The sequence below is a fragment of the Tarenaya hassleriana genome, unplaced genomic scaffold (genome assembly GCF_000463585.1).
Source record: "Tarenaya hassleriana unplaced genomic scaffold, ASM46358v1 Cleome24, whole genome shotgun sequence".
Classification (NCBI taxonomy): Eukaryota; Viridiplantae; Streptophyta; class Magnoliopsida; order Brassicales; family Cleomaceae; genus Tarenaya; species Tarenaya hassleriana.
Window position 1 is genome coordinate 1,731,241 of NW_010965696.1, and position 15,306 is coordinate 1,746,546.

Consider the following 15,306-nt stretch of genomic DNA (forward strand, 5'->3'; position numbering starts at 1 on the left):
TGCCGGGTGAAAACAACTAGCAGTCGCTGCTCTACCTCTGAGACTAGCTCGGTAGAAGCAAGCAAAGGGACGACCTGAAGACGCAGAGGAATCCCAGGAAAACTTGAAGTGAATTTGATTCCAGGGTACAATCCACCGATCTGATCCTGCCAGCCACCCCCTGTTCCCATGAGCTGCTCCAAAACCAAGACAAGCCTTGCAACATTTTCATTGCTTTCATCTCCACCAGATATCTGGAGAAGACCCTTCACAACAGCAGCAGCTAAAATGCTCGATGTTCCTAGGCCACTACCACGCGGAACATTGGCCCATGTCTTGATCTCTAAGCCTCTAGATTGGACAAAGTTTTCATTAATAATACCCGTTACCAGTAGAGCAGATTTAACAAGCCTGAATGGATCACTGCCCTCAAAGGGTGCAGAGATTCTAGTTGGATCTTCGATATATATTTTGTTTCCAGCATCATCATTGATCGAGATTCCACTCTGTTTTGTTGTCTCAATGGTTGTACCAATGGGAAGTGAACCCTCAAGGGTTATTGCCATGTTCAGGACGCAACCGGCACGCTCTAAACTCCATGGAGGTGTATCACTCCAACCCCCAACAAAATCTAATCGAACTGGCAGTTCGACCTTCATCCTTCTTGGTTGGAACAGATTATCCAGACGAGAAGAAAGATGGACAATTGTCGGATTCACAGAAAGAGGCTTCTCTCTTGACTCCAAGAAATGCTCTGTACAACAAATAAAAGAAGAGTTATCCAGGTCTGTTCATAAGAAAGATAATAGCAATTTACCTTAGAGAAATTTAGCTAGTTAGATACCTCTGAATCCGTATCTCACTGCAGAAGCAGTTTCTTCTGCCACTGCTGCCCAGACTTTATGTTCCAACTCGCAAGCCTTTGCTTCATCCCCACACGCACGGAGAAGATCAACTTGTACCTGATATGCCCGGCTCTTGGGAAGAATTTTGGAATTTTGCTCCTGAAATTTGGGACACTGATCTAAAAAACCCTTGCATATTTCCAATCCTGACAAATCTTTCTGTAAAATCTCATGGCAGAGCTGAGACAAGTTGCGCCCAAGCATGCCATAGCTCATACATGCTTGAGCGATTCCAGCAGTGAGATCAGCTTGATGATTGCTAGAACCATTACACATCTCTGGAAAGTTGATCGACCTGTGCAATTCCTCTAAGCTCACACGTTCCGAGCTTCTCCACAACGTAAGCAACTCATTGTTTTTATAATCATCCAAACCCATCAACCACATAGCTAACTTCAGCATTTCATTGTAGGTTAGGGTTGGGTACAATTTTGCATTCCACAAGCATTTGTCTTGTGTACCACATGAGTTCCAGAGGTCACTTTCTTCAATGCCGAGATCAGACAGAACCTTTTCCCATGGTTTACCGCAAAAGGTTCCATCTTTATGAATCGTATTCTTCGGGTTATCATGGAGACCACAGTACACTATCACTCTATCTTTATGCCCCATTAATGGAACCTCCCAAAGACAATGCCTATCTGGAAGCAAGAATCTGAACAAACATTCTGGAGTTCCAAGACCTTCGCAAGGGATGTGAATGCCAACAACTATGGATTGAGAACCGATTTGTATTGCACCAGAAATCGATGAATCATATATAAGAGAATCTTCGCCAATGGAGACACCAGGTGCAATTTTGCTAGACAAAATAACAGAAGAGGCTGCAATATCGGAAACAGTGGTTGCAGGGATGGAACATAAGTGTCTTCGACCAACAATTCCTGAGGCAGCTCCACTTAAGTGATCCAGAACTTCACTCGATGTTCCAAAATGCAAAAAACGCAAATCATCTGACACAAGATGACAACAAGGGATGAGAAAAAGTAACCAATTGCAATAGAAACCTTTTCTACTTTTTCTAGTCTTGGGATCAGTCCAAACATACAGGCACAATAGCTGTACATCTTCTGCTTTCCCAGTCTGCTTACAAGACGTTCACCCACAGGCCGAGTCTGCAACCAATCATGCCTTGTTGGAACCCAAGCAGCTACCAAATCTTCATACAAACTCATCTGTAAGTAAGCATATCATTTCATTACAAGGTCAGTTTCTCAAAAGAACACACAAACAAAGGTACAAGGAACATGCCTCCTTTTTATCGAGCAAAAGCTCTGAGATCAGTGGTTCGCATGAGCACCCAAGAGTGACCAGGTCCAACCATGCTTTGCCCCTGGCAGCAATTATCCCGGTGTCAAGCAGCGTCCTACCATCATGTAGAATTGCGTCTTTCTTAGAAAGATCCTCTACCGTCGGTTTCTGCAGCAGATCGTTTACCAGACTAACTGTAGAGGTTTCCGGAAGGGACTCAGATTTAGATGCCACAATGACACCATGATTGGAAGCAATATCAAGGGTGATAGGTACAGTAACAATTGCTGCTGCATCTTCTGGGAGAATCATTTTGAATGCATCGAAACATGGAAGAACGTCTCCAGTCATAATGAATAACCCACCTGGGTAGCAAGTTAAACAAGTCAATCAGCGTCATCCAAAAACTTTTACTGAATCTTCGAGAAAACACCATTTATGAAATGGATATGATACTCATCTAATCCAAGCAATAGGCATGATTGCGTGAGGTGTGATGGGTAAGGGAAGAGTTACCCTCTTCCATTGCTTACACAGGTTAGTGGATTTAGCACAAGACAAAGGCTAGATAGAGTTACCTTCATCTCTGAAAGCCTGTCTTGCACATGAAGCAATTGCGAGGATATGATCAAAAAGGAGAGGAACAGGTCCATCAGGATCATCAGCTGCCAGATACGGAAGTGGCAGGAAGACTTTGCCCATTGGATTAGCCCAAGGCACCCTTTTGGAGTCACCTCCGGCATGAAGCATCAGTATATGCTTTTGGGACAGGAACCGAACCCAAGAGTCCTCTCGAGACATTTTCTCATCCGGAACAGAGGACCCATTACTTCTACCGTTTGAGATTTCAACCTGATGGTTATCAACATGATCATCAACCCTAATGCTCAAATAAATCAACACTACAGTTCTACATCGAATAAACAAATCAAGTAGACGTTATGATTTTCCAGATCATTGAAGCCAGAGATATGGCAGCACAATGCAAAACCCAGATTCTTGATCTGACAAAGTTTCGTCCATTCCAGATCAACCCTTCATGACGACGTACAAGCTCCAGATTCTCTGTCTAAACGTTCACCATGAGTTATGAACTATCAAATCCGTCGACATAGTTTACCTCGGGGCCAGAATCGAATCCTAGATTCTCGTAATGCCGAGCAAGAGCGTGAATGGCGTTGAGAGTGGCGGGGCCGGGGGCGAAACCCAGATTCTTGATCTGACAAAGTTTCGTCCATTCCAGATCAACCCTTCATGACGACGTACAAGCTCCAGATTCTCTGTCTAAACGTTCACCATGAGTTATGAACTATCAAATCCGTCGACATAGTTTACCTCGGGGCCAGAATCGAATCCTAGATTCTCGTAATGCCGAGCAAGAGCGTGAATGGCGTTGAGAGTGGCGGCGCCGGAGCCGATCCGTTTCCCGTCTGGATCAGGGACGGCGAGAGTGACGGTGAAGCTGGCGATCCGACCCATCCGCTTCGCCCGGCGGAGCTGCCACTCGTAAAGCTCAGCCTGTTCGGGACTAGCTGCCGTAAGAACGATGGCGTCCCATGTCGGAACCCTTTCTGGATGTCGCACCGACAACCTTAAATGATACCACGACTTGCGCAGCACCGCGGCTAGGTCCGCCTTCTTCCTCTGTTCCTTTCCCGAGAAAGGAGACATTGTTTCCGGAAGAAAGTCAGAATCTTGGAGCAGATGAGTATATGGAGGAGAGGGGAAGAAGACGAAGGCAGACACTGTTATCGTTAACAGTCAGATCGCGGAATTGAAGACACATGTAAGCGATACGATGTCGTATACGTTCAAGACGTATTACGTTGCCGAAACGAAGCAAACTAAACAGGAAAAAGACAAAAGCTTTTACATTTATTCAACCATCTTCCAAGATTGGACCTGTCTGTGTAAGATCTGTCCATTTCCATGGGTTTCTGATCATCACTGTTTTGAAGAGATGACAATGCACTGAGCTCAATATCATATATGAAATTCTCTTCAATGTCGAAAACACCATTGAAGAATGTCTGTTAGAGAGAATGCAGTAATCGGAGAAACGAAGAGGAATAGTAACGACTTGAAGATGGGAATTCAAGAGGAATTGAAATGCACACTCATCAATCATCATCGCACAAAAAAAAAATGTTCACGAGTTGACAAAAAAAGGCAGAAAATACATTTTAAAGCAAGAGGGTTGGGGACTGTATCAAAATTTTGATGAGGTGAAAACGTTTAGGCACTAGGGTTGAAGCCACTTATTCCTCACGCCAAGTCAATTCACACTTCAAGCATCTGTAAAATCTCGACTCCGGCTCATCAGCTGAGCGAATCTGCATTGATTTGAAGTATGCTCTGTCGTGGTTGCATCTCGGGCATACAGCTGACGAACCAAGATCCAAACAAGTAATGCATTAGTAAGGCAGAAGTGATCCTTGTGTAAGAGAAAGAAAAGGAAGAAAACTTCGGTAAAATGCCTGCCCTTGAGCAGTCAAGACCAGATATATTTAACAATGAAGTAATAAGATCAGCTCCAGATGGGCATTTTTTTTGGGTTCTCCAAGCAAAAAATGGGAAATTAAAGGCTGAAGTGTTCAAGTCGAGGAAAAACCATTTTGAGCTTTACTCCCCCAAGAACAGATGTGTATCAGACCCATCTCTTATAGGCAGAGTATCCAGCGATTAAAACATATAAGCCAGCCAGATTTACAGAATTACAGGATAACAGAACAATGAACACAATCAAAATGAACAGAAAAGGCAATACAATACCTTCAGTTTCATCTCCCTTTGGTATATCTTCTTTAGACACGACAGGGTCTAAGGGTTTCTTAACAAGAAGTTGCTTCTTCTTTATCTCTACCTGTGGAATCCGAGTTACGAAAGCTTGAAACTTTCTCACAGAAAAGAAAATCGCAAGACCTAGAAAAGCTGTGAAAGTAGTGAAGTTTAGAAGTAGTAACCTGTCGCTTAATGCAGGCGATGTACGGACATGTCATACAGAAGAATCTAGAACCTCCCCTCCTCTCGTACCGTAACATATTCCCACATGTTGGGCAAAATTCCATCTTCCCTGATTCAAAACCCAAATACCCGGATTGAATCCCAGTCCCAGTAATCAATTCGAAGTTTTTCGCCATCGAACGATCTCAATCCACCGTTCACATCGCCATTCCACGAACAAATAAACAAACTGAGAGAGAGAGAGAGTTTGCAACTGACCCGGATGATTCGATTACGGTTTTGGTGTTGAATCAATCGCCGTCGCTGACTCGCCGTTGTTGCTCCCCGGAATCGACTCGGAGATTTGTTTCTTTCCGGCCGGGAACCACTCGACGGCTGCGGATTTAAGAGGGGAGTTTCGATGTTTTAGAAATTCTCGGTTTGCCCCCCGTAACTTTTATTTATTCAAACTTCATACCCCTACGTTTCTGTAAGATACCAGATAATCCAATACATTGGCAACCAAATCGATTGCTCAGCAAATTTTCGATTTTTTTCCATAAATTTCGTTGAGATTCATATAAATCAGCGATTGAGTCCAAAACGGATAATGAAGATTAAGATCTTGAAAAGGATACAATCGATGGACCAGCAAGTGGCATATATATTTTTTACAAAGGGTGGATTAAACATTACCGTGTTCTTCAAACCATCCATGGCAAAAGTACAACAAAGCTCTCACCCAAATCTCCAAAACGTTTTCACTTCTAAAAACCACATATTTTTCACTACATATATTTATATCGCTTTATATATAAGCCACCCTCGTATGCAGTACAAAACCAAGCTCGGTTCCTGTCTTCTTCAGTTCAGCTCCGTTATGTTTCATCACTTCCTCAGAAGTGGAGATCGGCTGTTAAAGGAGACAACAACAAAAAAGGTCTTTGGTAAAAAGAAAAACAGTTTACAAGGAATGTCAAGGACAGATCTGAAACAAAGATCTTACCTTCTGTATCGATCATAGCTCGGGCTCTTGGTCCTGCTCGATGAACCCATGTACCTTTCGTACTCAGGACTAAGAGGCCGTCGACCGTAATCAGGACTCGGCCTCCTGTGGTAATCCGGGCTTGGAGACCTTCCATAGCTTCCTCTATTGTGCCTATCGTCGTCGTCCCTTAGAGCATATTCAACTGATATAACCCTGTCCAGTAACTTGCTGCAAAGCCACAATGCCTTACATTTTAATTTTTTGTAAAGAAATTAAAGATACCCAGATGGGAAGTTACAATGAGGGAGAAGAGAATAGACTAAAGTTACCTCCTTTGTGTACACTCGAGGGCTTTTGTAGCGTCGTTCTGTGTAGCGAATTGAACAAACGCAAAGTTCCTCCGAATTCTAACGTTAAGCACTTCGCCATATCGGTCAAAGTGTCTGAATATGTCGCGCTCCCTCGTGTGGATCGGGTCAAAGTTTATAACAAACAATGTCTTTGTAGGTTTCTGATTTCCAAGAAACCTATCATCACGAGGTCTGATACGCTCTCCCTGTTAAAGAAAACACGTTTCATTTCAAATAATTGTCGGAAATCAACAGTCGGATCATATAACACAGACCCACCACCCACCTTTGCCCACTCGACTGAAAGCCTTCGCCTTTCGTAACCAAACGGTATATTGTCAAGGCCTCGAATTGCATCCTCTGCATCACGCTCATCCTCGAAACATACAAAAGCATATCCTGCAATGGCATTTCAGAGAAACCAGATATCAATGAAAGGTCTCTGGAATGACACGAGTACCATTTCCGAGCTGCTGCGCCCATCAAAAGGGTTCGTTTCTGTCCTGACAAAGACTAAAGTTTTATACAGCACCTGCATGAACGTGTAGGGCTGATGAAAGGAGCAGAGTCATGGCGTGTGATGAATGAGATACTAAACCAAGAAGGTGTAGCATATTAAAAGGGCCTAATTCCCAAGTGTAAAGTCCTGAGATGAGACGACATTGCTAAGCATGCTTCAGCATTCAGACAGCACAAAATTTCAGACATTGCATGACAGATTTCATTTGATCCTCCATAGAATGTGGAGGTAGAAGGCATGACAAGGTAGTTGCACTCTTCCCCACCACGGCCACTTTTTTGAAACGGTAAGCAATGAGACAGGTAGGTCGGTTCACTAGACTCGGGAAGATGCCATCTGAGAATGGACGAAGGGAGGCAGAAAGCAGACAATGAATTACGTGCATTGCAATAGAAGATGCCATCGGATAAGAACTCGATGGCTTAGAACAACAAAGTCCATAAAATCAACACAAAACAGTTAATCCAGAGCTTCTCTTTCACTAAAAAGATCACCACAGACACAAATGTTCATGCTAGGAAGAAGAGGAAATATCTCGACTTGTAAAAACAAAATACTTGTTTATCCAAGAGAAAGGAATCATCCCCAACACCAGACACAGTGACTCGAGAAAAAAAAAATCCGAGCTGTAAGATCGTATTTCCATCACTCTCCAGCAAATCTAACACATAAACTATACATATACCCCTAACTTTGTGTTTCTACGGTTAGATACAAAGCTTCATCTTGAACAGACACAAAAACCCATGTCGTTAAGACTAAGTAATCAAAAGATAGTCGCAAACAGAGATCAGCACACGGTCCAATGGGTACATCAACAAAAACCCAGTTCAAGGCAAGAAAATTTAGATGTGGAAACGGTACAAAAGCTGTAGAACATACCGGATTTCATGTCTACACGCTCCACTCTCCCATATTTGCGGAACAAATGCTCCAACTCAGAAACACGAGTGTCATACTCGAAGTTTCCCACGAAAAGTGGTCTCATCATCTATATCACAGGAAAACCCCTCTTAGCTATAAGCACAAGCACACCATGTAAAAGACGAAGAATCATATCCATTAAAAGAACTTGGTAAGCAATTGAAAAGCATTCGTAAATATCTGGTAACGCAGTTGGAAAGAACGGTTGAATCGTCGGGGAAAAAAGGGTGAAAGATGCGAAATCATCCAAAATCAAACCTACCCGGTGAACGATTAGAGACTGAAAAACAAGGGTTGGGGAAATCAAAGGGCGAGAAACTTCAAGTCGATACGAAAGCACTGGAAAACGAGAGACGAATCCGATTGTCTTGAACTTAAGCGAACTGTTCTTTATTACGTGTCTCTGGACGTTCATCCTCCGCCGTTGGATCGATAATCGGTTGTGTCGCCTGGCTCTGCCGCAACCGTCCGATTAAAAAGACTATTGAACAGTATGATTCTTCAATGGGCCTTCGTTTCTTAGGCCCAATTAGTCTGAGAGTCGTGTCACGCGTTTTACTAAAATCATACTAAAATGATTATTGGGCTTCTACTTAACGGCCCAAACGGCCCAAGGCTTACATACATACATACATACATACATACATACATACATACATACATACATACATACATACATACATACATACATACATACATACGACGTTATGATTTTATAATCTCATTATATACTATATGCGATCCCATGCTATAAAGGGTATCCGGATTTTCAATTTGATTTTCGCATTTCAAAATATTTCAAATATTCTAAAATTTCTTCGCCGCTTTAAATATACCATCCTCAAGCAATATTTATACGTAAAAAAAAAATCAAATTATAGCGAATATTAAAAAAATAATAAAGTATTCTATATTTTTTTTAAGAAATACGTATTCTATATGAACTTCGAAGTGAGAGTTTACCTAAAAAATAAATTAAATAAACCAATAGATTAGATTCCATTCCCCAAGTGATAGATATCTCCCAACAATGTCTGATTGGCAATTCCTTGTACCATAATATGTAGTACTCCCACGGATCCCACCAAAAAGTGGCATTTTCTTTAATTTATATGTTTAAACAAATAAAAATGAAATTAAATTACCCCCACCAAGTCCATCGGAATTTCGAGTTCAACTTTGCAATTAGATCATTAGATTATATCATTAAATCTAAAATTAGATTTTCATATGTTAATTTTTTTTCTGATTAATATCGTGTTAAAGACGTACCAAAACCAATGTGTGTGAGAATAAATTTCGGTGTATATCACATGATATATCGTAACAAAAGTAAAGTCATATTACTAGCCTTTATCGTAAAGGCAAACTATGTGAGAGAATCCAAGTATGTACATCAAACGCTAGCTTTTGACTTTTTTTTATATAATAAAAAAAATTATTTGGTTATTTAATAATTTCAAAGGAAAATAGAAGACCCACCAAGCCACTTTGGATGGTTCTTCTTACCAATCTTTTTCTCCCCCCACTTGGCTAAATTTTTTCCACGGTTTTGTTATTGTTTTTTTTTATTGAAATATAAATTTATTAAATCGATCGGTGGGGGCCTATTTGTTCCTAAAATGATATTCACCCTCAATAAAAAATTTAGAGATAGCGTTTAATAAAAATATAAATTCAATGAGGTTTGTTATTTATTGGAAAAAACAGTTTTTTTTTATAAATGAGTTAGATTGTTTTTTATGTGTCCTGAGCCGAGACTCACATTAATCCCCAGATCAAGAACAAGTTGTGCGATTAGAATTTACGTTTTCTCTCTCTAATTTGAGGTTCGAATTCAAGATGAAATAGATAAATTGTGTTTCTATTTTATCGGTTGAACTAACCAAGTTAGATATGAGTTAGGTGGTGTGTTTTCCAAATTTACCTCCATCCCGAAAATTTATTCGCTTAAAAAAGATTTTTTTTCTCATAAAAGTTTGCTAAGTATCATGAAAACATTAAAATTTGACCGTTTAGTATTCAAGTAAATTAAATATTCTTTTCTAATTTAACATTTAGAAAATCGCATCCAAAAACTCCGTCCACGAAAAAAAAACAAATAAATCATTTTCTTTTTTTTGTAATCAATCCCTTTAATTATATTATATATTGTATATATACCCCGTATCTGTGGATCAGACCAAAGAGTCCCGTATCTTCAAAGAAATGTCTAACAAGCAAGCCTACCTCCACATCCCTTGCACATTAATCCTCCAAGAACCTTGGCAATTTTCCTTCACTTTCTAGGCCAAAATTTTCCAGGAAAAAAAAAGAAAGAAAGAAAGAAAGAAAGACATGGAGAAGTCATGGAAACCCTAGCGAGAACACCGATCGAACTCATCAACAAAGGCATGGGTAGCTTCCGTCTTCACATCCCTCGTCTACACCATCACCACCATCATGAGAAGGTCCCAAAGGGGTGTTTGGCAGTGAAGGTGGGGCAAGGGGATGAGCAAGAGAGATTCGTGATACCAGTGATGTACTTCAACCATCCATTGTTCGGACAGCTGTTGAAGGAAGCTGAAGAAGAGTTCGGTTTCAATCAGAAGGGAACCATCACTATCCCTTGCCACGTCGAAGAGTTTCGGCACGTTAGAGGCCTGATCGATCGAGAAAAATCCCTCACTCATCGCCACCACCACCACCATACCCATGCTGTTGGTTGTTTTAGGGTTTGATTTTTTTTTTTTAAAAAAAAAAAGCTTTGGCGTGAATGAATCCATGCAGATCGAGTTTGTAACATATTCATCTTATCATCCTTTTTTCTTTTTTGAAGAAGAAGAAAATGTAAATAAATCGACTGTTTTGTTACGTGCGAAAATATCATATGATGCTTGATACAATTATATATATATATATATTGGTTATTAATTATTCCATATATCAAATTATGTATAGGGTTGCAATTGTAAAGATGCTATTTGTTGTACATTAAGGAAGAGAGATTATGAGAAGTATAATAAGTACACATGATTAAAATACAGTATAGGCTTATACCACACACACACACAAAAAAAAAATCGAAATAGAAAATCACATATCTTAATTTGGTCTGAATATAATTTATTAAAATTAAAAAATTCAACCAAGATATATATCTAAGTAAATATTTTTGCGAAGCGTAACCTTATTTTCAAAGTCTGCTGCCACTAGTGCATATGAATGATGCCGACAAGGCACAAAAACGATCCAAACACGAATATGTTTTAAATTTTTTGGTCTGTATTAAACCGAGTAATGGTGGTGGCTATATGAGTATCCTCGCTTTTTTGTGGGGTATGTTTGACGATTTCATTTAATTTTTCTTCAGTTTCTTTTTCTTTTTTCCACACACACACACATACATATATATATACGCATATATATATATATATATATATATATATATATATATATATATAAAATACATAACCCGGGATATTCGGATTCGGAGACCCTCAAATTTCTGGATATCCGACTCATACAACCTAAATCTAAAGCAGAGAGTCACAAAGAACAAGACTTTATATATACATATACATATATATATATATACACACACACACCAACCATTTCCGGGAGTGGTTACGGGGTGGTGATGAAGGGCATTGTGGTTGATCCCCATGGGTCTGATGCCGACGGGCCCTTGCATGGCTTGTGGATCCTGAAGCTGATGAGGAGGGAAAGGACCTCTCAGAGGGAATATCCCGGGTTGTGCCTGTTGCATGAAGTAGCCTTGTGGTTGCATTCCGGGATGAGGAGCCATCTGCATAATATAATATGGATGGGAGTAGCAGTATTATCCTTCTTGATTCAAATGCATTTTGAAAACGTTACAGATTTGTGAATTAACACGATATTGAGATTGACCGGTAACCATTAACAAGAAGCAAATTCGACGCGGGGAGAGGTCTCGGTCACCTGGGGAGCCACGGCCGGGGCAGGTGGTGGAGCGGAGGACTGAGGTTGAGCGTCGGCAATTGCAGCCAGATACATCAAGTTCTTCTGGAGAAGAGCTTGATACCTTATATATGTATACAAGAAGGAAGAATTGTGCTTTACTTAATTCATAATCATTCAGACAACAGCATTCTTCATTACAGGATAAAATTGCAAAGCTTTTAACTATATAATGTCTCAGCAGATCAGGAACTAATTATTTGAAGCAGATGAAATCTGATTTCACATGTTGGTACCAGAAACAAACCCGTGGTTCACAGCTCAAGATTACTGGCCAAAAATTATCGAGCAAAACACTAAGCTCGAGAATACAAACACAATCAAAGAGGGGAAAGAAAAACAGAGCTATATACGAATATTCCCCCCCGAGTAAAATTTAGAATGCCCACTTACTGAGCGCATTCCGCAAGTTTCCCGAGGTTCTGATTTTCCAAAATCGCCATGATCAGTTTTTTGTTCTCATCGAGGTACTGCATTCAAACAAGAGGATTGAAAATGTGAAACCGAGACGAAAAAAGATGAACACTGACACACTACATGATAAAACTCATACACCCCATCAAAGGTGATTGTATATGTAATGTATCATATCACACGACCCGTTTTACAAGTAACGAAAACTTAATACTCACTCGACTCTTTTGGGACAAGATATAGAAGGATGTAATCCAGAAAGTTCATTCATAAGGGAGACAAATCATGAAAAACCTCGGAAATGGAAGATTCCGAGCACCACTACTAAACAACCAACCATTGAAGAATGTCCAAAAACAACAACTAACAGCGGCAACAATATACTAACTGTCAACCATACAAGATTATGTAATTCCACAACTTTCCCCTGCTTCAAGAAATACAAAAAAAAAAACACCAACAAGCAGTCACGGCTTCAATAAGCATCACTAGAACAATTGCAAATCTGAAACAAATGGACATATAGGTTGTTATTATTATTCCATATATCAAATTGATAGTAAAGCAAATGGAATGATGGAGAGTGGAATTTTGAGCGTGGAAGAAATGGAAAGAGGAGGACCCGTCCCATTGGGTGTCCAAAACGCCGCTCGCTTTTTAAATTATTCCACCATCTCACTCATTACGAACATAATTAAATCTTTCTTTCGAAAACCATATATTTCTATTGTATCGTGTTATTCGATTGTTTGAATTATTTAACTTAGATTTAAACCGAATCGAGAAACTCTTACATTGAAATATGAGTAGATCATTTGATTAAATTCAATTTATAGAGTTTAGGCAGATTTCACTTAAACGTAATGATTTCCTTCATATTTAAATACTACCCGTTGTCCATATTCCATAAGAAACATTCAACCGCTACTTTTTTTTTCCATCGGAGAAAATGTAGAATCATCAAAATCCAACTAAATTCTAAAACCTCGTTGTCATCATAAAAACCCATTTCCCGCAGCATTACCCCAAGTGGATGAATTGACATGAATCCTAAACCGGTTCATGCACCAAACCGAACCGGTTCTAATTAAACCATACAACAAAACGTTACAGATTTCACATCCTCCTAGTCCTCGACCGTCATTTTCAAAAACCCTAGAGACTACCACCACGTTGTGGATAACTTTCTAGCTAGGACCCAGAAGAGAAGCATAGATCCTAAATATCAACACAAGCAACTTTTGTTCGGATACTTCTTCTTGTCCCTTCATTTCCCATTATCTCTTCCATCGACATGGCCATGGCCATGTCCATGTCTGGTGGCCGATCCACCTTGACCCGCATCAGACCCATCTTGTTTGCTTCCCACTATGGCACAGAAACCGGAAAGAAATATCAGTGGATAATGGATATGAGCATTAGGGATGGATGGCAAATATTAATGGCACATAAACTGGAAAGAGTAAATCTAAAGCAGAGAGTCACAAAGAACAAGACTTTATATATACATATACATATATATATATATACACACACACACCAACCATTTCCGGGAGTGGTTACGGGGTGGTGATGAAGGGCATTGTGGTTGATCCCCATGGGTCTGATGCCGACGGGCCCTTGCATGGCTTGTGGATCCTGAAGCTGATGAGGAGGGAAAGGACCTCTCAGAGGGAATATCCCGGGTTGTGCCTGTTGCATGAAGTAGCCTTGTGGTTGCATTCCGGGATGAGGAGCCATCTGCATAATATAATATGGATGGGAGTAGCAGTATTATCCTTCTTGATTCAAATGCATTTTGAAAACGTTACAGATTTGTGAATTAACACGATATTGAGATTGACCGGTAACCATTAACAAGAAGCAAATTCGACGCGGGGAGAGGTCTCGGTCACCTGGGGAGCCACGGCCGGGGCAGGTGGTGGAGCGGAGGACTGAGGTTGAGCGTCGGCAATTGCAGCCAGATACATCAAGTTCTTCTGGAGAAGAGCTTGATACCTTATATATGTATACAAGAAGGAAGAATTGTGCTTTACTTAATTCATAATCATTCAGACAACAGCATTCTTCATTACAGGATAAAATTGCAAAGCTTTTAACTATATAATGTCTCAGCAGATCAGGAACTAATTATTTGAAGCAGATGAAATCTGATTTCACATGTTGGTACCAGAAACAAACCCGTGGTTCACAGCTCAAGATTACTGGCCAAAAATTATCGAGCAAAACACTAAGCTCGAGAATACAAACACAATCAAAGAGGGGAAAGAAAAACAGAGCTATATACGAATATTCCCCCCCGAGTAAAATTTAGAATGCCCACTTACTGAGCGCATTCCGCAAGTTTCCCGAGGTTCTGATTTTCCAAAATCGCCATGATCAGTTTTTTGTTCTCATCGAGGTACTGCATTCAAACAAGAGGATTGAAAATGTGAAACCGAGACGAAAAAAGATGAACACTGACACACTACATGATAAAACTCATACACCCCATCAAAGGTGATTGTATATGTAATGTATCATATCACACGACCCGTTTTACAAGTAACGAAAACTTAATACTCACTCGACTCTTTTGGGACAAGATATAGAAGGATGTAATCCAGAAAGTTCATTCATAAGGGAGACAAATCATGAAAAACCTCGGAAATGGAAGATTCCGAGCACCACTACTAAACAACCAACCATTGAAGAATGTCCAAAAACAACAACTAACAGCGGCAACAATATACTAACTGTCAACCATACAAGATTATGTAATTCCACAACTTTCCCCTGCTTCAAGAAATACAAAAAAAAAAACACCAACAAGCAGTCACGGCTTCAATAAGCATCACTAGAACAATTGCAAATCTGAAACAAATGGACACCCATCAGAACAAACAACCGCTCAACACAGAGCAGTTGTAGCTTGTATTGTCTCCTTCCTACAGGCAGGGAGGTGTGCACCAGTTTTTTTTCCTTATCCAGTAACCAAAAGTGATTAACTATGATTAATCCATGTACCCATCAGATGAATCGATCAGTTCATGACCTGAACCGCTTCTACTC

General features: G+C 40.2%; 5 protein-coding genes and 1 long non-coding RNA gene across 7 annotated transcripts in view; 1 reads left to right on the top strand and 5 right to left on the bottom strand.

Annotated features, from left to right (window-relative positions):
* Positions 1 to 3,917, bottom strand: part of LOC104815884 (bifunctional fucokinase/fucose pyrophosphorylase) — a 6,228-nt gene extending 2,311 nt beyond the window's left edge. The window contains exons 1-6 of the mRNA XM_019202786.1: positions 3,471 to 3,917; positions 2,714 to 2,987; positions 2,136 to 2,500; positions 1,933 to 2,059; positions 824 to 1,837; positions 1 to 733 (exon numbers count right to left, since the gene is read on the bottom strand). The exon at positions 1 to 733 is cut by the window's left edge and continues 1 nt beyond it. Of these exons, the coding sequence (XP_019058331.1) occupies positions 1 to 733; positions 824 to 1,837; positions 1,933 to 2,059; positions 2,136 to 2,500; positions 2,714 to 2,987; positions 3,471 to 3,806 (2,849 nt within the window). The 5' untranslated portion in view covers positions 3,807 to 3,917. The remainder of the gene's footprint in view (positions 734 to 823; positions 1,838 to 1,932; positions 2,060 to 2,135; positions 2,501 to 2,713; positions 2,988 to 3,470) is intronic.
* A 288-nt stretch (positions 3,918 to 4,205) lies between these two features.
* Positions 4,206 to 5,466, bottom strand: LOC104815886 (DNA-directed RNA polymerase III subunit RPC10). The gene is made up of 4 exons (XM_010544484.1): positions 5,358 to 5,466; positions 5,099 to 5,208; positions 4,908 to 4,998; positions 4,206 to 4,518 (listed from the first exon to the last, which is right to left on the bottom strand). The coding sequence occupies exons 2-4, from the start codon at positions 5,201 to 5,203 to the stop codon at positions 4,394 to 4,396; spliced, it is 321 nt and encodes a 106-aa protein (XP_010542786.1). The 5' UTR covers positions 5,204 to 5,208; positions 5,358 to 5,466; the 3' UTR covers positions 4,206 to 4,393.
* A 229-nt stretch (positions 5,467 to 5,695) lies between these two features.
* On the bottom strand, positions 5,696 to 8,268 carry LOC104815887 (serine/arginine-rich splicing factor RS31-like). The gene is made up of 7 exons (XM_010544485.1): positions 8,123 to 8,268; positions 7,819 to 7,927; positions 6,949 to 7,062; positions 6,703 to 6,815; positions 6,396 to 6,622; positions 6,085 to 6,294; positions 5,696 to 5,991 (listed from the first exon to the last, which is right to left on the bottom strand). The coding sequence occupies exons 2-7, from the start codon at positions 7,925 to 7,927 to the stop codon at positions 5,967 to 5,969; spliced, it is 798 nt and encodes a 265-aa protein (XP_010542787.1). The 5' UTR covers positions 8,123 to 8,268; the 3' UTR covers positions 5,696 to 5,966.
* A 1,781-nt stretch (positions 8,269 to 10,049) lies between these two features.
* On the top strand, positions 10,050 to 10,745 carry LOC104815888 (auxin-responsive protein SAUR32). Its single transcript, XM_010544486.1, has one exon. The coding sequence runs from the start codon at positions 10,209 to 10,211 to the stop codon at positions 10,578 to 10,580; it is 372 nt and encodes a 123-aa protein (XP_010542788.1). The 5' UTR covers positions 10,050 to 10,208; the 3' UTR covers positions 10,581 to 10,745.
* Positions 10,746 to 13,169: 2,424 nt separating this feature from the next.
* The window catches only part of LOC104815891 (GRF1-interacting factor 2-like), a 2,626-nt gene continuing 489 nt past the window's right edge, over positions 13,170 to 15,306 (bottom strand). Inside the window, exons 2-5 of one of the 2 annotated variants that reach the window (XM_010544489.2) lie at positions 14,583 to 14,659; positions 14,151 to 14,253; positions 13,796 to 13,995; positions 13,170 to 13,623 (exon numbers count right to left, since the gene is read on the bottom strand). In XM_010544489.2, the coding sequence (XP_010542791.1) occupies positions 13,599 to 13,623; positions 13,796 to 13,995; positions 14,151 to 14,253; positions 14,583 to 14,659 (405 nt within the window). In that variant the 3' untranslated portion in view covers positions 13,170 to 13,598. The remainder of the gene's footprint in view (positions 13,624 to 13,795; positions 13,996 to 14,150; positions 14,254 to 14,582; positions 14,660 to 15,306) is intronic. The other variant, XM_010544488.2, reaches the window with a different exon arrangement.
* The window catches only part of LOC104815889, a 568-nt gene continuing 105 nt past the window's right edge, over positions 14,844 to 15,306 (bottom strand). The window contains exon 2 of the long non-coding RNA XR_772210.1: positions 14,844 to 15,289. This is a non-coding gene — a long non-coding RNA (uncharacterized LOC104815889). The remainder of the gene's footprint in view (positions 15,290 to 15,306) is intronic.

What these genes read in the sequence shown, in the direction of transcription:
- LOC104815886 (XM_010544484.1), bottom strand. Translation starts at nt 5,203, where the DNA reads ATGGAATTTTGCCCAACATGTGGGAATATGTTACGGTACGAGAGGAGG. An exon ending in TCGCCTGCATTAAGCGACAG is followed by an intron (nt 4,999 to 5,098) that starts GTTACTACTTCT and finishes CGGATTCCACAG; the next exon opens with GTAGAGATAAAGAAGAAGCA. An exon ending in AAAGGGAGATGAAACTGAAG is followed by an intron (nt 4,519 to 4,907) that starts GTATTGTATTGC and finishes TTGGTTCGTCAG; the next exon opens with CTGTATGCCCGAGATGCAAC.
- LOC104815887 (XM_010544485.1), bottom strand. Translation starts at nt 7,927, where the DNA reads ATGATGAGACCACTTTTCGTGGGAAACTTCGAGTATGACACTCGTGTT. An exon ending in CTCGAGTGTACACAAAGGAG is followed by an intron (nt 6,295 to 6,395) that starts GTAACTTTAGTC and finishes GTGGCTTTGCAG; the next exon opens with CAAGTTACTGGACAGGGTTA. An exon ending in AGCTATGATCGATACAGAAG is followed by an intron (nt 5,992 to 6,084) that starts GTAAGATCTTTG and finishes CTCCTTTAACAG; the next exon opens with CCGATCTCCACTTCTGAGGA.
- LOC104815888 (XM_010544486.1), top strand. Translation starts at nt 10,209, where the DNA reads ATGGAAACCCTAGCGAGAACACCGATCGAACTCATCAACAAAGGCATG.